Source organism: Rhinolophus hipposideros, assembly GCF_964194185.1.
Source record: "Rhinolophus hipposideros genome assembly, chromosome: 3".
Taxonomy (NCBI): domain Eukaryota; kingdom Metazoa; phylum Chordata; class Mammalia; order Chiroptera; family Rhinolophidae; genus Rhinolophus; species Rhinolophus hipposideros.
Window position 1 is genome coordinate 105397126 of NC_138049.1, and position 18944 is coordinate 105416069.

Consider the following 18944-nt stretch of genomic DNA (forward strand, 5'->3'; position numbering starts at 1 on the left):
CCCACTGGGGGTTACATGTGTGTCTCCCTCAGGCTGCCCGTGGACCCCGGGGGCTAAAGGGAGAGAAGGGGGAGCCTGCGGTGCTGGAACCTGTAAGTCACTCTGATCACTGAGCTGAGGGCAATGGGAAGAAGGAAAGTAGGGAGGAGTGCTAGGCCTGTAGCCTCTGACTTTTAACCTTTGACTCTGCAGGGTATGCTAGTGGAGGGGCCGCCTGGCCCAGAAGGCCCTGCGGTAAGTCTAGCTATGATCCTTAACCCTCCATCCTTTCATCAAAAACTCTTCCGACACTCGTCTGTGCCTTCCCCACACATGCTCAAGCTTCCTTCTCAGAACTCCGAGCATCCTTGCAATCTGAGCTCCCAGACCTTCAGATTTCTTTCTGCAAAGACCACCCCTCAGCCACATACCCCTCTTCTCTCTGAATGCCCACACCTGACCCCTCCACTTTTGTTCCTCAGGGGTTGACTGGTCCCCCTGGCATCCAGGGCAACCCAGGTCCAGTTGGAGACCCTGGCGAGAGGGTAAGGGAGTGTCTTTATCTGGGGGGGAGGGCTGCAGAGGAGCCACTAGTATTCAATGGGGCCTCCTGCTCAGTAATTTCTCATTAGCTGGCTGATTAGTGAACAGGGGGCTGGTGTGCTCCTCAGCACTCAGAAAGCAGGGCAGACTGGTTGGGGAGGAGGACAGTCTTACCTTCATTTTTCTCCATGGCGTTGGGGGCAGAGCTCGGGAAAGATCTAGAGAAGTCTGCATTTATCCTGTTGAGAAAGGTTTCAAAATGATGCCAGGACCCTAATATTCCAGTCACCTATCTTTCTCATGTTCTTCCCACTCCAGGGCCCCCCTGGCCGAGCAGGGCTCCCTGGATCAGATGGGGCCCCTGGCCCTCCCGGCACATCCCTCATGCTCCCGGTGAGTTATCTGGGCTTTAGGACGGGCTAATGGGTAGGACAGGGGAATTGCGTTGTGTCACCAAGAACCAGAAGGCCAGGAAAGCTGAGGTATCTCTAAAGACCATCAACCCAAAGAGACTGATCTTTGGGGTGGAGTGACTAGGGCCTCATTAGATGACCTAGAACCAAACATGGATCTTCTAGAATCAAACTGGGCAGAACATCCTATATTTCAGGGGGTCTAGAACCAGAGGAGAGTCTTTTGAGAGGAAGAGGCTAGAGAGCGGGGGAGGACAGGAATTGAGTTTCTGAAAACCTCTAAGTGATTATTTGAAAACCTCCCGTGGAAGACACTGGGGGAGGGCACAGGGAGGTGTCCCAGAGCCTGGGAGATGGGGCAGAAATGCTGGATGACACCTCTGGCTGAGAAGGTCACAAGGGTTTCCTGGAAGAGAGCCTGGACCTTCTTTCCTTGCCCCTCAGTTCCGGTTTGGCAGTGGTGGGGGTGACAAGGGCCCTGTGGTGGCTGCCCAGGAGGCGCAAGCCCAGGCAATTCTGCAGCAGGCACGGGTGAGTAGGGCTGGAGGAGACCTCGGTGGAGGAGGGGTATGGTGTGGAAGGGAAGACTGTAGGAGGGGTGGGAAGCGTTGGTTGGAGTGAATGCAGGGCGAGGGAAGGTCTGGTTGGTACCACTGGGACTGAGAGGGAGGTTGGGGAGAATATAGGGCAGTGGAACAAGGATTGGGAGGGGAAGGGCAGATCTGGAGGGTATACTGGGGTTGGGAGTTCTCCAGCTGCCTCTTCTCAGCTCTGCTGTGTCCCCTGCTCCGCTAGCTGGCACTTCGTGGACCCCCTGGACCCATGGGATACACAGGCCGCCCTGGACCCTTGGTGAGTGAGTGGGGTGTTGAGGTAGGGGGTTCTTTAGTTGTATGCAGGGGTATGGATTGTTCTGGAAAGGAACCAAATCAGAAGTTATTTTGGTCACTGTTGGGTGTGTCCTTTAACATAGCCAACTTCTCGTCTCTCTCTCTCACAGGGACAACCTGGGAGCCCTGGCCTGAAAGGAGAATCTGGAGACCTAGGGCCTCAGGTTATAACCCACACCATCTGATTCCAAACCCACTGCCTCCCCCTCTGTCTATGCCCATTAACCTTGCCCCTGACTATCCCTCTCCAGGGCCCCAGAGGACCTCAGGGCCTCACAGGCCCTCCTGGCAAAGCTGGGCGAAGGGTGAGTGACTGGGGGTGGGAGGGGTGATGGTGGGAGATGGGGCGCAGAGCGGGGAGGACTGTTCCCTGCTTGCTTTGACGCTTCCCCTGAATCTGCAGGGCCGAGCGGGTGCTGATGGAGCCCGAGGGATGCCCGGAGAACCTGGAGTGAAGGTGACAGGCTGGGTCCCTCTCAGACTCTTAGCTCCCAGCCCCATCTGAGCTTGTTTGTTTCCTGGGGATGTCTGAGTTCCCCAGGTTCCCTCACAAAGGAACACCTCCCACTCAGGACACAATAGGAAAGGGTGGGATGAAAAATGGACTTGGACCTCATCTGGGCTGCCCATCTTTCTCCTAGGGTGACCGAGGCTTTGATGGACTCCCAGGGCTTCCTGGGGAGAAGGGACAGAGGGTGAGTATATTGGGGGATAGGTGTCTTAAGGCAAGGGAAGGGGGCCGAAGGTCCCAGCAGGAGCTCAATGGATGAAATTGATTGGTTAATTGAAGAGGGTCAGTGTCTGCTTGTGTTGGGAGCTCTGAGGCTCCTCTTATCTGTTTGCTCATTTTCCAGGGTGATACTGGTGGCCAGGGCCTTCCTGGGCCCTCTGGCGAGGATGGAGAGCGGGTAAGTGTTGCGGCCAGGGCAGGGGATTGGTATGGGAGAGGGCTGGAAGGCGAGACCACTTGTCCTCCTCCTCCAGGGAGACGATGGGGAGACTGGGCCTCGGGGCCTGCCTGGAGAGTCGGTGAGTGTCAGGGTGTGAGCCGTGGGGCAGGGGAGGCCTCCGGGGATGCCAGAGGAGGGACGTGGGTATGAAAAGGACACTTTTCTCTCACCTGTGCATGCTGCATCTTCCCCTCACCTGAATGCAGGGACCTCGAGGTCTTCTTGGCCCTAAAGGCCCACCTGGTATCCCTGGACCCCCGGTATGTAACTGTTCCTGACTTCTGACCCTGATTTACCCCTGACCTCTCTAAGTCTCCACCTTCCTAACTCCCCCCACCTCCTCTTCAGGTCCCCCTCCCTGGCTCCCCACCTAGTCCTGCTTCAGCCTCCATCCCCGGGCACTCTTGCAGGGCCCTATGGTGCGGGGCACCAAAGGCTCTGAGCATAGCCAAAAAACACACAAAAAAGTCCTCAAGAAAAACAAAACCAAACCCCACAAACCCACAAGCCCACAGACCCACGCCCTGCGGATCTGGGCCAGCTGTGTTTGCTTAGGTCTGGGATGAACTGGAGGTCTGACTGATGTGCCTCTGCCCATTCCACCCTCCGGAATGGCCGGGCCTCTCAGAAACCACACGTCCCTCCGGGGCCCAGGCCTGCCTTTCAGTCTGCTCACACCCCTCTCATGTTTCAGGGAATCCGAGGGATGGATGGTCCCCACGGTCCCAAAGGGAGCTTGGTGAGTAAAAGGCACGGAGACCCCACCCAACACTTAGCTCCTGAGTTCCCTGCCAAGGCCCTGCTCCCTTTGCCACCATTTTGACCTCCTGCCTGCTCTCGTTCTTGCCCTCTTGGCTGTCCCTGCTGGGACTCAGCTCTCCACCCTAAGTTTGTTTGTCACCATCTCCTTCTGACCCTGGTCTGGTTGCCTGTTTCTAGGGACCCCAGGGAGAGCCAGGACCTCCTGGACAGCAGGGCACTCCTGGGACCCAGGTGAGCTGTCCTGTCCATCCCCTCCCTAACTTTAGTGACTTCTCCTGACTGGGGACAGGAAATTAGGGTCTCAAGTCTTTCCTGCTCATGCTGTGAGTGGGGGATGCTGGCTGGAGGAGAGCTCCCACCTTGGTGGGGCCCCTGTGACTTCTCTCTCCCTGTGTGTAGGGTCTCCCCGGGCCTCAGGGTCCCGTTGGCCCTCATGGAGAGAAGGTAAGTGACTAAGTGATCTGGGGGCAGGAGAGGTGCTAGGGCGCATGTGGGGAGGGCCCTGAACATCTGCTTGGGATGTTGTTCATGTTCAGACCTGAGCTCTCTGCTGACACCGAGCCTCCTCACCTTCTGCAGGGTCCTCGAGGGAAACCAGGGCTCCCTGGCATGCCTGGCTCAGATGGACTCCCGGTGAGTGGGCCCCTACTTCTTACTCCAAGTACTCCTTGAGCCTTCACCCCACTGAATGACCTCCAGGCACCTTCAGTGACTAGCCATACCATGTGTCCCTCACACTGGGAGGTCGCTGATGGTGCCCGCCCATGGTCCGTTGGCTTCCTTATGTCCCAGGGGAATTTGGGTTGAAAAAGTATAGAGAGGGGTGCAGGGAAGGTGACAGGGGCCAGTGGTCACATTCTCCTTCCCCTACCCTCAGGGTCACCCCGGGAAGGAAGGTCCTCCTGGAACCAAAGGAAACCAGGTGAGATCTTCCACACCTCCTTTCACTCCCAGAAGGGGTCTCCATCCAGATTCTGGAACTTCTAAGTCCTGGGGATTTCCTTGTCTCACCATTCACGTAGTTTCTGATGTTGTCACTTCCATGTGTCCCAGCCCCTGAGGACCCCACAGCGAAACCCTGTGACCCCTTTAGAGATACCTTCCTTTCTTCTTCCAGGGTCCATCTGGACCTCAGGGTCCTCTAGGATATCCAGGACCTCGAGGTGTCAAGGTAAGAGACCACCAGGCTGGGAGAGAAAGGCCTGTGGTTGGGGGAACCAGTTGGGGTTGTGGGAGCTCGGTCCTTCCAACACAACCTCCATCCCTGCTCTGTGTCTCTACCCTCCTCTCTAATTCTAGGGTGTGGATGGAATTCGAGGTCTAAAGGGTCATAAGGGTGAAAAGGTGAGCAATGTGCCCCTGATCTCCCAATACCTCCACCCTGCCCCTACCAACCTCTCTGTTGATCTCTTCCTCACTTCCTGTTCTCCTGCCTGCCTTTCAGCTCCTGAAATCCACCTTTCCATTCGTATTATCCCAAATCCTCCATTTTAACCTCCTGACCCTTTGTCATCTGTGGTGTCTTCTCACTCCCATCTTTCTCAGGGCGACGATGGCTTTCCTGGCTTCAAAGGTGACATGGGAGTGAAAGGTGACAGGGTGAGTAGAAGCCCCCCAAAAGCCCCCCAGCTCTCAGTCCAATGATCTGCCACTTTGGTGCCCTCAATTACCAGCCTATCCCCTGATACCCCAGAGTCCCCATCTCCAGTGCTGAGTACCCATTAGGGCCTAATCCTAGAAGGATGACAACCCACGGTCGGTGTCCCTCCAGTCACAACACTCTCCCTGCCCCTGTCTGCAGTAACTTCTGGGATCCCTGCCAATCCCACTCAGCCTCACCAGGGCCTGACTCTCCTCTTGGGGCCCAGCCCCAACCCCCAGTCCCCAACACTCACCTCTCCAACCCTCTCACTCAGGGCGAGTTTGGAGTCCCTGGTTCCAGGGGAGAGGACGGTCCTGAGGGGCCGAAGGGACGCACTGGACCCACTGGAGACCCTGGGCCTACCGGACTCATGGGCGAGAAGGTGACGGGATGAGCGATCTCTCCGGATGTGGAGGGGATAAGGGCCTGGCCCTGGGATCAGGGTCGGCATAAGGTGCCCACAGCTGGAGTCAGCTTGTCAGCTGAAGATGAGCATGCATTAATTATGCTCTTCTCTGTACAGGGCATCTCCGGGGCACTGAAGGGTGGAGGGGCAATGGGTAAGAAGTCAAAGCAAGGTCCCTGTCAGGGATAGTGAACAGCAGATTAATGGGCATGAGGCTCAGAGGCTGTCACAAGGTAACTGGAGGTGTAAGGCAGAGCGGAAATGTGTCACACAAAGCAGTAGGAGTTCCGAGAAGGGAGAGTCAGGAGCTGGTGAGTTCCGAGAACTTCTGAGCTCATTCTCACTGAGCACTTACTATGTGCCGGCCCTGTGCAAACTTGTCACATCTATCTCGCACTATTACAGTCCTGTGTCACACATGCTTGCTTGTCATACAGCCAGTGAGGGGCAGAGCCAGGGTTTGAGCCCAGGCGGTCAGGTTGCAGAATCCCAGCTCCCAGCTTCCACTCCACAGCTACCTCGGGAGGACAGGCCATGAAGCGTCGTGAGGTGGGCTGTGTGCGGGGGAGGTGGAGTGGTGCAGAGGTGGCCCACGCTGTGTGGACGCATGCCAGGGGACTGGCCTGGGAGGATAAGTGTGCGCTGGGGAAGATGGAGCTGAGGTTGACGGCTGGGCAGGACGAGATCACAGCCTCCAAGGACCTGGTGGAGCTGCAGACTGTAGTCTCCAGACCCGGGGAAGGCAAGATCCCAGCCCTAGCGTTGGGGAAAATCCACTCTCAGGAAGGAGAGCTTGCAAAAGCCAGGCAGCCTGTGAGGCAGGAGATGAGGGGCCAGGGGCTGGAGGTGTGGTGGGGGTGTTGCTAGGTGGGGCTGGCTCCCATCTCTGAGGGTTGGGGTCTCCAGGGATGGCGGGGTATCTGTGGCTCCTCTCGCTCCTCATTGCTCCCTGACTCTCCACAGGGCAAGCTGGGTGTTCCTGGTCTGCCTGGCTATCCCGGACGCCAGGGTCCCAAGGTGACGTGACGCCTCATTTGTACTCTCTTCCCCGCTGGCCCTTCCCTGATGCCTGGTTTCAGGAAGCACAGATTGACAGAGCAGGGGGCCCTAGAGACAGCTTTGCCCACCCTGTTCCACAGAGGAGGGGGCAGAGGCCCAGAGAGCAGCAGGGATGTCCAAGGCCACCTAGTCTGACGGGCAGAGCCCACGTCTCCCACATGCTGCCGCCATCACCTCTGCTAACCGTGTTGGTCCTTCCTAGGCCCTTCCCTTTCCTGACTTCTCAATTTTTCTTTCTCTGTCTTCAACAGGGCTCCCTGGGATTTCCTGGTTTTCCTGGAGCCAGTGGAGAGAAGGGAGCCCGGGTAAGCTGGGGGAAGAGAGAGGGTGCAGAGGGAAGGGTGGCTCTGCTGGGAGCCATGCCCTGGTGACGTGTTGTCTGCTTTGTTCCCCCCAGGGCCTGTCTGGGAAGTCAGGGCCTCGGGGAGAGCGGGGCCCCACGGTGAGTGCGGGGGTGGGACAGGCCTGTGGCTCAAGACCCAAAGAGATGTGTTGGGTTTTTCTGACAACTCCTCTCTCCTCTTCTAGGGTCCGCGGGGTCAGCGGGGTCCCCGAGGTGCCACTGGGAAGTCTGGAGCTAAGGTGAGTGGTCTTGGCAGTGCTCCATCGGCTGTCTGCCCCTTAGCCCAGCAGCCCCGCAACTCCTCTTGGCTCAGGGAAAGCTAGAAAGCAGCTGCTCTGACTCTGTTTCCCCCACAGGGAACATCAGGTGGTGATGGCCCCCACGGGCCTCCTGGAGAAAGGGTGAGTGTGGCTGGAGTCTCCCAGTCCCCAGCGCTCCCCAGGGAGCCTGAGCGGAGCAGCTCCCTCTTACTCCAGGGAGGAAGCTGTATTCCCTGCCCAGCATCCTACCCCATTCTCCTGACTTAACCCAGCTCTGTCTCTAGGGTCTACCTGGACCTCAGGGCCCCAATGGATTTCCTGGTCCCAAAGGACCTCCGGTAAGCTGATCTCTAGCCTCTGGCCTCCCTTGGTTCTCTGAGTCCTTCTTCCCCATTCCTTTCCCTGCCTAGAATGCACCTGATCTCTGAACCCCTTCTAGGGCCCCCCTGGGAAGGATGGGCTGCCAGGACACCCAGGCCAGAGAGGAGAAGTGGTAAGTGACGCCCTGACACCCTCAGACCCTCAGACTCCAGAGCTGTGTGGAAGGCCTGCCAGGGAGGTTCTCCTGGTGGTGGAGAGCATGCTGGTGCTTCCCACTGCGATGGACTTGACCCTGCACTTCCTCTGGGAGCCTGGGCTCCGTCCCCCAGTGTCCATGCCTGCCCGTGCACTCTGACTGCTCTCTCCTCTCCTTCTTTCTCAGGGTTTCCAAGGGAAGACCGGCCCTCCTGGCCCGCCAGGGGTGGTGGGACCTCAGGTACGCCTGCCTTCTGGAGAGAGTGGACCCCAGAACTTGGAGTCAGTCTACCTGCCCTTCTTCTCCTTTTTCCCATCACAAGCCCCTGCCCTGGATCCCTGGGGCTGCGGTAAATGGTGGGGGCTGGGATTTGGAGCACTGACGTGGACCTTCAGTCTGTTTCCTGGGCCAGTTCTCATCTTCTCAGGTCTCAGAGAAGAGACAGTTCCCCAACAGGGACACAAGGCGGAATAGTTATACTGAAACTCAAACCCAGAGCAGCCACCTAAGAGAGCTCATAGGAACTTGCCAGTAGCTTTGGGCAGGGAGAAAGGGGCTCTAGAGGGGTGTTTCAGGGTAGCTAGGGTGGCTGCTTTGGGGGTCTAAGATTGGAGTCCCTCTGCCTCTTTCCCAGGGAGCAGCAGGAGAAAGTGGGCCCATGGGGGAGAGAGGTCATCCAGGCCCCCCTGGGCCCCCTGGAGAGCAGGGACTGACTGGAACAGCTGGAAAAGAAGGAACAAAGGTCAGTAAGGGGCCGGGAAGAGGGAACTTGGGGGCCCAGGGTTGGTTGGGGTGCTGAAGTGTACAGGCAGTTGGGAATTTGAGGGGGCTCAGAGATCTCTGCATAACTCGGGAGCATGGCTGTGGCTCATCACGTTTCCCTTCCTTTTAGGGTGACCCCGGTCCCCCTGGGGCCCCAGGGAAGGATGGTCCTGCAGGGCTAAGGGGATTTCCAGGAGAGAGAGGCCTCCCGGGTACTGCTGTGAGTACGACCCCCCCAGACCACCTGAAACAAGTCACAGCGAATCCCGGTGCCCCTCAGAGTCACCCCACATCTCTGAGACTGAGCCCCACCCCCGATCCTGTGTGTCTCTGACCCCCATTCCTGTGATGTCCCACCTTCCTGTCTCACATCTCTTGTTCTAAATCTCTGGTTCATAGGGTGGACCTGGTCTGAAGGGAAACGAAGGTCCGGCTGGTCCCCCCGGCCCTGCAGTGAGTCTGGGGTCCTGTGGGGCAGCGGGGAGGAACCAGGAAACAGGGTGGGTGAAGAAGGGTGAAGAGCAGCGTCTGCATCTAGGTGGGGCCGTGGACTAGGCCACGGAGTCTAGGGTCAGCCATAATGCATCTGATTTGGGGCTACTCTCCTGGGAACCATGGTCAGGGGTCCTCTGGTGTGGGTAGGCCGTGGTCTCCATGGCGGTCTCACTCCATTTCCTTTCTCAGGGTTCCCCTGGAGAACGAGGTGCAGCGGGATCAGGGGGACCCATTGGCCCCCCAGGGCGCCCAGGACCTCAGGGTCCCCCTGGAGTAGCAGGAGAGAAAGGTGTCCCGGTGAGTATGGGGGCACTGGGTAGAGATACTGGGTGGGGTTTGTGAGCTGCTGGGCTATGGAGGGTTTCCTGTGCGGGTGTTTGAGGGTGAGGCTCACCTTCAGGTCTTGCCTCCTTTCTTCTCTTCCTGCAGGGTGAGAAGGGCCCCACTGGTCCTACTGGCCGCGATGGGGTGCAGGGTCCTGTGGGGCTTCCTGGTCCTGCTGGACCCCCGGGCGTGGCAGGAGAGGATGGAGATAAGGTGAGGGAACCCACAGCCCCTGGACCAACTTCTTTCTAGATTGCAGATATGGGCATGGCCCCGATCCATGTCATTCTTGCACTTTCCCCCTCTCCCTATCTCCTTTCTCTAACATCTCATCTGCCTTCTCCTCCCAGGGTGAGGTGGGAGACCCTGGACAGAAGGGCACTAAAGGGAACAAGGGTGAACATGTAAGTGTCTGTGACCTTTGACTTTTGCCATCTGGCCTTCAACCTCATTCCTACCTGGTCTCTCTCACTGTCCTGGTGTCTCTGACGCTCCTTTCTTCCCCAGGGCCCTCCTGGACCCCCTGGGCCCATTGGTCCTGTGGGGCAGCCTGGAACAGCGGTGAGTGACTGATGACCGGCCCCTCTCGCCAGAGGCCCTGGCAGTCCCATCCGCCTTCGGTTCTCCTCTGCCCTTGGGGTTGGGGATGGGAGTAGGGGCTCTGGACCTGGTACCTAGCTCTGTGTGGGGTTTGCGGACAAAAAACAACTGACCCATGACCATCTCTGTGTCCTTGTCCTTGCTCCCCCACTTCAGGGAGTAGATGGGGAACCTGGAGCTCGGGGACCCCAGGGACACTTTGGAGCCAAAGGTGATGAAGGAACAAGAGGATTCAATGGGTCCCCAGGACCCATTGGTCTACAGGTGAGTCGGGGGCTGGAGACAGGGGCTGAGAGTTGGGGTCAAGATGGAGATGATACCTGCCCCACACCCTGCTGGCCCCCTTCTGATGAGGACGGGAGGGCAGGCATGTGGGATCTGGGGGAGGAAATGGGGGCTTAGGGTGGGTGGTCACCTGAGTCTGTGCTGTGTATCCTGCACAGGGTTTGCCAGGCCCCTCGGGGGAGAAGGGAGAAACAGGAGATGTGGGCCCTCTGGTGAGTGTGACCCCTACTGACCCCAGCCCCACCCCAGCACCCCACTGCCTCTGTCCCCCTGCTCCCTGGCCTGCCTGCCCCTCCTCCTCGCTGCCTCGCCCAACCCTTCATAATTCATGTGCATCTGTCCCTGTCACTGTGCCCCTCCTTTCCTTCCCCATCACTGGTGTATCTGTTTCTCCTCAGGGACCACCTGGCCCCCCAGGACCTCGAGGCCCAGCTGGACCCAACGGAGCTGACGTGAGTCCTCTTGGCTTCTTGTCCCTGAGATTAATGTGGCCAGTCCTCTGCCTCCCTTTCCCCGGCCTGTGAAGCCTGAGCTCATGTCAGGTGCCACGAGAAGCCACTGGCCCCTCGGGACCTCCCCCTGCCTCACCCCTCTGACCTCAGGGCCCTTATCCAGGCTCCTCCCCTGGAATGGCACCTCCTCCCCTGAGCTGATCCCTAGTTCTGTTCCTCTTCCAGGGCCCACAAGGTCCCCCCGGAGGTGTTGGGAACCTGGGTCCCCCTGGAGAGAAGGTAACTAGGAAGGGGTGAATGGCCTGGTCTTGGGCGGAATAAAGGTTGGACTTCTGCCAATTTTGGTTGGGGGTCAAAAAGAAAATGAACTGTGGGGAATACCAGGATTTTTGGGGGGAGAGGAGGATTTTTGACCCCAATCTCCTTGCAGGGGGAGCCAGGAGAATCAGGATCTCCAGGGGTCCAGGGTGAGCCAGGTGTCAAGGTGAGTGATGATAGCTCTGAGGCACCCCTCCCCCATCCCTTTCACCGTCTCCCCCACTTTTTCTGTGACCTCCTGGAGCTGGAAGTCCTCTGCAGCCCAGGAGTCTGTGCCCCAGCCATTCTCTATGGGCCTGGTCCCTTGGTCTGCATGAGCCCTGCCACCTTTTCCTCAAAGGGAAGAGGGGCCGGGGACCCCCTCATGGGCTTGCCTTTCTGTGTACATCCCACTGTCACTGAGGGCACTGAGGGAGGCTGAAGGTGTCTTGGAGGCAGGGGCTGCCTCCTTGATCTTCAAGACCCCCTTGGGATCTGTACCCTTCACTCATCCTCCAGGGTCCACGCGGAGAGCGTGGGGAGAAAGGAGAGTCCGGGCAGCAGGGAGAGGCGGGACCACCAGGGCCCAAAGGCCCCACCGGGGATGATGGCCCCAAAGGGAACCCTGTGAGTTTGGGGGGAGGGGCCGAGAGGAGGGTCCTATGAATGGGAGACCTGGGAATATGTGTGTGAGGATCTTGGAGCGTGGGAAGACCAAGAGTGGGGAATACCTGGGAGGAAGGTTCTGGGAATGGGGTCTCCTGGGAGGGGTATGGGGGCTGGGATCCAGAGAGAGAACATGAGAGATGCCTCTAGTTAATACCCTGAAAGCACTAGAAGGCATGTAGTGCACGAGGGGGGAAAAAGGTGCAGGAGACCCTCTTCCTAGGGTGCTGCAGGTGGGCAATGCCCCTAGAGATGGGAGTGTGGTGTGTGCCCCTGGGGGTCCCTGGTGGCTCCAGGTGGGTTTAGGCGGCTGACCTTTGTTCCTCCTCTGGATTAGGGCCCTGTTGGTTTTCCTGGTGACCCTGGCCCTCCTGGAGAAGGTGGCCCTCGGGTGAGTCTTACCCAGGGAGGGGAAGGGGCAAAGGTGGTGGGCTTCCATAGAGGCTCACTGTGTGGCTTATGTGCTTGACTGTGGGAAGCTGGGCGTATGGCAGAGCAGGTGCAGGGGTGGGAGGATCAGCAATTTGGGATGATACCAGCCAGGTTGGGGGCTCCCCTCTGACCTAGCTTCATCCCTGCAGGGCCAGGATGGTGCGAAGGGTGACCGCGGAGAGGATGGCGAGCCAGGGCAGCCTGTGAGTGACCAGTGACCCCTGCCCCCCACCGAGCCCAAGCCTTCAGATCCATGGCCCCTCATCTTTGCCCCACTCCTGAGAGGCTCCTTGGCTGGAGGCTAAATACTCACCCACCCCTATTCACCCATCCTCAGGGATCCCCTGGTCCCACTGGGGAGAATGGACCCCCTGGACCACTTGGAAAGAGGGTAAGTGAGGTGGACACCTGGCATCTTGCGGGGCAGTCCATGGGCAGGGCGGACTGGATGGGGCAATGGCAGGTGGGACGGGCAGGGAGACGCCGGGCATCTGGGCTGTCCTTGGGTGGTGCATATACACTCCAGCAGTGCTTGTAAGGGTGCTGTGTATATTTGGGTATGTTTCTTCCTGGGGTTTGGTATGTAAGTCCTTGCCAGGCTAGGTGGTGTGTACTGGAGGAAGGGGCTGGCTTTCTGGAGGGCACTTGTGGGGCCAGGAATTAACCCTTTAGTTGCCAGGGCAGGAGGTGGGGCAGTGGGTGGTGTGGGGGTAAGTGGCTCTTCGCAAACGCTCAGAACTACTCAGCATTTTAACAACTGGCCCAGTTGCCCTGCCTCTCACCATCTGTGAATCGGCCTGTGCGCTGCCTCCTCCACTCTTCCTTTCCATCTCCATCTGCAGGGTCCTGCTGGCACACCTGGTCCTGAGGGGCGACAAGGAGAGAAGGGAGCCAAGGTGAGGGGAGGCTGCCCTGGGTGCTGGCGTTCCCTCCGTTGGCCATCGCTGTGCTACCCCACGTCCAACTCCCCCTCGCTGAGCCCCTTGTGGGGATGGGCTTCCCTAGACTCTTCCTGCTCCAAGGGCTGCTGGGGCTTGGCCCCTCCTTCCTGCTTCACCCTGTCTACCGTGGACTCCCTGCCCCCACCCCGCACCCCCATCCTCTGCCTCTTAGGACACATTCCTTATGTGTGTTTCAGGGAGATTCTGGTGCTGTGGGTGCCCCGGGAAAGACAGGCCCTGTGGGGCCTGCAGGTCCGGCAGGAAAACCTGGTCCTGACGGTCTGAGGGGGCTCCCAGGCTCAGTGGTGAGTCGTGATGCGGAGAGGCTGGGTTGGGAGGGGTGAGAAGCCAGGGAGGAGTAAGGGATGGGGACACTCCTCCTGACCTCTGTGGTCCCTCAAATCTGTTCAAATCTGTAGGGCGAGCAAGGTCGTCCTGGAGCCACAGGCCAGGCTGGGCCTCCAGGTCCTGTGGTGAGTGGCTATGGATTGGTGGGGTGGCCTGGGGCAGGGGGCATGCAGCTGAAGCCCTGGAGGAAGTAGGAAGTGGTGGGGAAGAGCTTGGGTTCACCCCCCTGGAAAGAGTGACTTTCTGTCTCCCTACAGGGACCTCCAGGGCTTCCTGGCCTCCGGGGTGATGCTGGGGCCAAGGGAGAGAAGGTGAGTGACAGACAGAGGCCAGGTGTCTCTCCCCTCCCCCTCCCGCCTGAAGCCTGTGAGACCCTGAGTGCCCACTGCTCTGTCAGGCCTCCAGCACCAAGTCTTTGGGGGTCAGTACTCAGAGCTGCTCACAGCCTCTGCTCTGTCCTCAGACCCTGTGCCTGAGGCTCTTTGGTCTTCCGGGCTCTGATCCCCATGGTCTCCTCTCTTACTCCTTTGACCACCTGTCCCCTTCTTCAGGGTCACCCAGGTCTCATCGGACTGATTGGGCCCCCTGGGGAGCAGGGCGAAAAGGGGGATCGGGGACTTCCTGGCCCTCAGGGCTCCTCTGGACAGAAGGGAGAGACAGTGAGTAGAGGGCGTGGTCCTGGAAGGTGTGGGAGATGAGGGTGTAGATTCATGTTGGGAGTGGGAGAGGCTGGGGATGAAAACTCTGGTGGAGTGAGGGAGGGGGAGGGGAGGATGACCCAGTTGAACCAGGCCCTCCCTTTCCTAGGGTATCCCAGGAGCATCTGGCCCCATCGGTCCTGGAGGGCCCCCTGGCCACCCTGTGAGTATCCTATCTGCTCTTCCACTAAACCCCCTAAACCCACTGCTTCCTCCTCTGTAATCTCCCAATGGCTTCCATGGCAACTGCCAGCCTAACAAGTATAGGCCCCAGTTTCCCCCATATGTCCTTAAACCTGCAGTGTCTCCCCCATCCTTCCAGGGTCTCCTGAATGTCCCCATGTCCCCTCATGCCTGCTCCTCCTGTGGTCATCCCACTGTCCTATGGACTCATGACCTTGCTGCTCCATTCCTCTATGTCCCGACCTTCCCCTGTGGTGACCATCTCTTTCTTGTTTTTCATTTCACAGGGACCTGCTGGCCCCAAGGGAGCCAAAGGAGCCACAGTGAGTGAACCCCAGCCAGCTCTGACCTTTGCCCTTCCCCCCAAGCTAGACTAGACTATCTCTGCAGAGCAAATATACTCCCCGCAGTAGAGCCCTTCATTCCCAGCCTGGAAACTGATTTGACCTTTCTGTGACCTTGCTTGCATGCTTGACCTCTTGACCCTTCCATGACCTCATTTACTCCTTTGGCAGGGCCCAGCTGGACCCAAGGGAGAGAAGGGTCTGCAGGGCCCTCCAGGACACCCGGTGAGTTACGAGTCAGGGCCTACTTCTCCGACTGTCCCTCTCAGTCCCGGAGTTTCTCAGCTTCACCCTTATATCGACCTTGTCTTTCACCTTCTGCATCTGCCCCTCCCTCCAGGGACCCCCGGGTGAGGTGATCCAGCCCCTGCCCATCCAGATGCCCAAGAAGGCTCGGCGTTCAGTGGATGGAAGTCGTCTGATGCAGGAAGAGGAGGCCATGCCCCCCGGGGGGGCCCCGGGCAGTCCTGGGGGGCTGGAGGAGATCTTTGGCTCACTCGACTCCCTGCGAGAGGAGATTGAGCAGATGAGGCGGCCGACAGGGACCCAGGACAGCCCTGCTCGCACCTGCCAGGACCTGAAGCTCTGCCACCCAGAGTTGCCAGATGGTCAGTGCCAGCCTCAGGGGACACAAAAATATCAATAGCAGCGTGGGCATGGACAAGCAGAAGGATGGTGGGGAGTCTTGGGGTAGGGGTTGGGGTAGGGTAAGTGTTGAGGGGATTGAAATAGCAGTTACTTACCAACCAGGTTAGAAGTGTTTCAATGTTTAGTAACTGATACGGTCCTACCCGTGTGTACCAGCTCATTATTAGCCCGGTGTCTAAAGGAGTAGATAAACATACACGTGTGTACACGCATGCTTGCATTTACGCAGATGGACATGTGTGCGAACCGACAGCCACACACTCATTGTACCAGCATGAGGGTGTCATTGTTCCTACCCCCTCCAATCAGGGTGGGGTGCTGCTGGAGTCAGGGGTGTCAGAGGTGGGGCAGGGGTACAAGGTGATGAGGGAAACTGAAGCAGGGTGGGCTGTGTTCTGGGGTTCTGGTGGGAGAACAGAAGGACCGGGAGACTGGGCATTATGCGGGGGTGGAGTGGGGGGTGGGTCAGTGGGAATGTGGGGGCAAAGAACACTGTGGGTCCGAGCCCTCAGGGGTCCTGACCCTTGCCTCTACCTCACCCAACAGGAGAATACTGGGTCGACCCCAACCAGGGCTGTGCTCGGGATGCCTTCCGGGTTTTCTGCAACTTTACAGCAGGAGGGGAAACCTGTGTGATGCCCCGGGATGATGTTACACGGGTGAGAGCTGGCCCCTGCCCCATAGTGTACCCCTGTCAGGGTGCAGTAGTTTCTGGGTCTATGCGACAAGTTCCCTGGCCTCCTTGCTCTTGCAGAGACTACTGGCCCTTCTCCACTCCTGCACCTTCTTCCTTTCCTTCTCACCAGCCCTCCCACTCTCACTTTGTCTCCTTCCCTTGGAAACCCAAGACAGATGTTTGCCTTCTGTTTACCCCGAGTCTCCTGGCGCCCACTCAGGCCCCTCATTTGTCCCCAGCCCTTCCTTCTGACCCGTTCCCTGCTCACGCCCCTGGCCTAGCCGCACTGCTTCTGTACAGGCTTGGCAGGCTGCTCTGTGCCCCTGACCTCAGCCCTCTCTCTGCCAGTTCTCCTACGTGGACTCAGAAGGCTCCCTGGTGGGCGTGGTCCAGCTCACCTTCCTGCGGCTGCTCAGCGTCTCTGCCCACCAGGACATCTCCTATCCGTGCTCTGGGGTGGTCCGGGAAGGCCCCCTGAGGCTCAGGGGGGCCAATGAGGACGAGCTGAGCCCGGACACCAGCCCCTATGTCAAGGAATTCAGAGATGGCTGTCAGGTGGGAAGCAGGAAGAGCTGGCTAGGGGCAGATCCCAGGCTCAGGCTGCAGGAAGACCTTTTGGGTGGGGCCACCAGACAGAGCAGGAGTCCAGCGCCCTGGTGTCAGATATGCCTGAGGGAGCTCAGATGGGGGTGAGGAGGGTGAGGACGATGGAAGTGGTGCTCACCTGTGTGCCCATAGCAGTGTCACCTCGAGTGAATCATGCAGGCTCATACACACATTTACACAGTTTGCCCCGAGGCATGGGGTAACCCATCATGGAGGCGCAGGGGCACAGTCACCCCCAATCTGTACACGCTTGGACAGGGTCACATAGGTACACACATGTGGAATCATGTCGGCTATCATCATACAGACACACTCACAGGTACATGGGCACATATCCCCGCGAGTCACACAGACTCACACAACCACGGCAGATAAACCCAAAGCCTCACAGACTGGCTCACGAGCACACCTGTGCACACACGTACACACACACACACATGCGCATACAACTTCCTAGCTTTCCCAATCCTGACTTGCTGGAAGAAAATTTAGTAAGTCTGAACATGTGACATTGTTGGGGGAAGAGCTTCTCAGGGTGCTGAGGGAGAGGCAAGCCTGGGCCTGGGGGGCGGTTCCTGCGGCCTGTGTGCCTCCACCACACTCACGCCCCCTCTCCCGTCTCCTCTTCAAGACACTGCAAGGCCGGACGGTGCTGGAGGTGCGAACACCTGTGCTGGAGCAGCTGCCAGTGCTGGACGCCTCCTTTTCAGACCTGGGGGCCCCCCCAAGGCGGGGAGGGGTGCTGCTGGGGCCTGTCTGTTTTATGGGCTAGGACCTTCTTCTCTGTTTGACCCTGTCAGTTGAAATCAGGCCCACCTGGAATCCCACAGCATCAACTCTGTGACACCTCCCAAGAAGGCTCCTCACCATCTAGGGGGCCTTGGGCCAGGGCACCGAGAGCCCCCAATCAGGGGCAGACCAGGGGAGGGGTGAAGTGGCTACCCGGACACCCCAGGGGAGGGCTGGCATCTGGGGCTCTTGGCCTTCCCACCTGGAGCCTGTGACCTGATAGACAGCTGACATACTTATTTAAAACTCATCTCCCAACCACCCCAAACAAGAGGAAGAGAAGAGAAAGGACACTGTGTATTTTGTATTTAAAAGTAATTATATTAATTATTTAAAGAGTGGAAAACCAAATACAAAAATGATAGAGAAATGCCAACCAAAGTCAGCGGACTCTGGAGATAGGGCTCTCCAGGGGTGAGCCCCGTGCCCTCGTCCTTGCCTCAGGGCTTCCCTCAGTGACTGTGTGGGGGTTTTCGGGCCGAACCCCAGCTCCCTCACACCCTACCTGTAGCACCCACTGTGAACGTTGGAATATATGCTCTCCTTTGCCTCAGGGCTCTGACTCTCTCTGCCCAGGTGGGACTCTCTCATCACCTACCGGCTGTTTGGCTCCCTCATCCACATACCTGCTGTCTTTCACTTGGTCTGGGGCTTGTGGGGGACTTCCTGATATTTGGGGACCAGGCCACTCCCCTGGGAGAGAAATGCATTAGTGAGAGGTGTGTGCAGGGCCTGTATTCAGTGGACTGTTGAAATACCAAAAACTTCCATATTAGCTGGGAAGTCACCATGGCCCTGAGCCCCGAGTATCCCATTGCCATCCTGGCCATCCCACTCATTCCTCTGGGCACCCCCTCAGCTTTCCTGATCCTGCAATTGAAGGGTTAATGTGTAGCATATGGATGGAAGGGACTTCCAGGACCTTGTCTCGCCCTATGACCAGTGTCCATTCTGACTGATGGTTAAAACGTGATTGTCTCCTAGGGTATATGTGTGTGGTCCCTGTGTTGTTATTTCAATCCCCATCCAACTGCCATCCAACACCCCTTCTTCTGGCTGAGCTGTAGCCAGAAATGGATGGCTTAACCCCTGTTCCCTGGAGGACCTGTCCAGCTGGGGTGTCATAATACCTGGCTGACGTGCAGAATCACAAATGGGTCCCCCAGTTCTGCCTGACAGTGGTGCTGGATGGGTTCTGGGGGAGGGTGTGCCTCAAACACAACCTCCCCCCATGCTCTGCCCAGCTTTAGGGACTTCAGGCCTGGAAGGGGCCTTAGATGACCTGAACTCTGCAAGTGAGGAGAATGTGGCTCACTTCCATAACAGTTTCCTGCACCTGTAGCCCTGGTCACCTCTTCCCTCCTCCGCAGGCTTGTGATGTCCTGTCATAAAAAGCCAGGGCTGCAGCCGGCCCCCATGCTGGACAACTGTGTGTATTTGTGTCTACATCATTCCAGGCTTCGCCTTTGTGTCAAGATGCACAGTCCTCCCCCATCTCCTCTCACTCTGTGCCGCCCCCACTCCCTCGTTCCCCAGCGGCCCCTCTCAGGGCTTATTCCGCATGCAGCTCTGTGCGGTCGGTCAGGGTTCCTGTCCGTCCCTTCTGCTCAGGCAGCCGCCCTCAGGCATCCCTA

General features: G+C 58.3%; 1 protein-coding gene across 1 annotated transcript in view; it reads left to right on the forward strand.

Annotated features, from left to right (window-relative positions):
* COL11A2 (collagen type XI alpha 2 chain) overlaps positions 1–17825 on the forward strand; it is a 28145-nt gene extending 10320 nt beyond the window's left edge. The window contains exons 9-66 of the mRNA XM_081044486.1: positions 33–92; positions 193–234; positions 462–524; positions 841–915; positions 1380–1466; positions 1731–1787; positions 1936–1989; positions 2077–2130; positions 2229–2282; positions 2467–2520; positions 2680–2733; positions 2810–2854; positions 2982–3035; positions 3470–3514; positions 3715–3768; positions 3937–3981; positions 4117–4170; positions 4415–4459; positions 4655–4708; positions 4837–4881; positions 5083–5136; positions 5454–5561; positions 6549–6602; positions 6896–6949; positions 7042–7086; positions 7173–7226; positions 7344–7388; positions 7532–7585; positions 7687–7740; positions 7951–8004; positions 8399–8506; positions 8657–8746; positions 8926–8979; positions 9211–9318; positions 9451–9558; positions 9696–9749; positions 9853–9906; positions 10102–10209; positions 10389–10442; positions 10629–10682; positions 10908–10961; positions 11113–11166; positions 11499–11606; positions 11983–12036; positions 12227–12280; positions 12415–12468; positions 12920–12973; positions 13216–13323; positions 13438–13491; positions 13624–13677; positions 13918–14025; positions 14174–14227; positions 14535–14570; positions 14763–14816; positions 14932–15199; positions 15786–15898; positions 16264–16470; positions 17153–17825. Of these exons, the coding sequence (XP_080900612.1) occupies positions 33–92; positions 193–234; positions 462–524; positions 841–915; positions 1380–1466; positions 1731–1787; positions 1936–1989; positions 2077–2130; positions 2229–2282; positions 2467–2520; positions 2680–2733; positions 2810–2854; positions 2982–3035; positions 3470–3514; positions 3715–3768; positions 3937–3981; positions 4117–4170; positions 4415–4459; positions 4655–4708; positions 4837–4881; positions 5083–5136; positions 5454–5561; positions 6549–6602; positions 6896–6949; positions 7042–7086; positions 7173–7226; positions 7344–7388; positions 7532–7585; positions 7687–7740; positions 7951–8004; positions 8399–8506; positions 8657–8746; positions 8926–8979; positions 9211–9318; positions 9451–9558; positions 9696–9749; positions 9853–9906; positions 10102–10209; positions 10389–10442; positions 10629–10682; positions 10908–10961; positions 11113–11166; positions 11499–11606; positions 11983–12036; positions 12227–12280; positions 12415–12468; positions 12920–12973; positions 13216–13323; positions 13438–13491; positions 13624–13677; positions 13918–14025; positions 14174–14227; positions 14535–14570; positions 14763–14816; positions 14932–15199; positions 15786–15898; positions 16264–16470; positions 17153–17293 (4092 nt within the window). The 3' untranslated portion in view covers positions 17294–17825. The remainder of the gene's footprint in view (positions 1–32; positions 93–192; positions 235–461; positions 525–840; positions 916–1379; positions 1467–1730; positions 1788–1935; positions 1990–2076; positions 2131–2228; positions 2283–2466; positions 2521–2679; positions 2734–2809; positions 2855–2981; positions 3036–3469; positions 3515–3714; positions 3769–3936; positions 3982–4116; positions 4171–4414; positions 4460–4654; positions 4709–4836; positions 4882–5082; positions 5137–5453; positions 5562–6548; positions 6603–6895; positions 6950–7041; positions 7087–7172; positions 7227–7343; positions 7389–7531; positions 7586–7686; positions 7741–7950; positions 8005–8398; positions 8507–8656; positions 8747–8925; positions 8980–9210; positions 9319–9450; positions 9559–9695; positions 9750–9852; positions 9907–10101; positions 10210–10388; positions 10443–10628; positions 10683–10907; positions 10962–11112; positions 11167–11498; positions 11607–11982; positions 12037–12226; positions 12281–12414; positions 12469–12919; positions 12974–13215; positions 13324–13437; positions 13492–13623; positions 13678–13917; positions 14026–14173; positions 14228–14534; positions 14571–14762; positions 14817–14931; positions 15200–15785; positions 15899–16263; positions 16471–17152) is intronic.
* The last annotated feature ends 1119 nt before the right edge of the window (positions 17826–18944 follow it).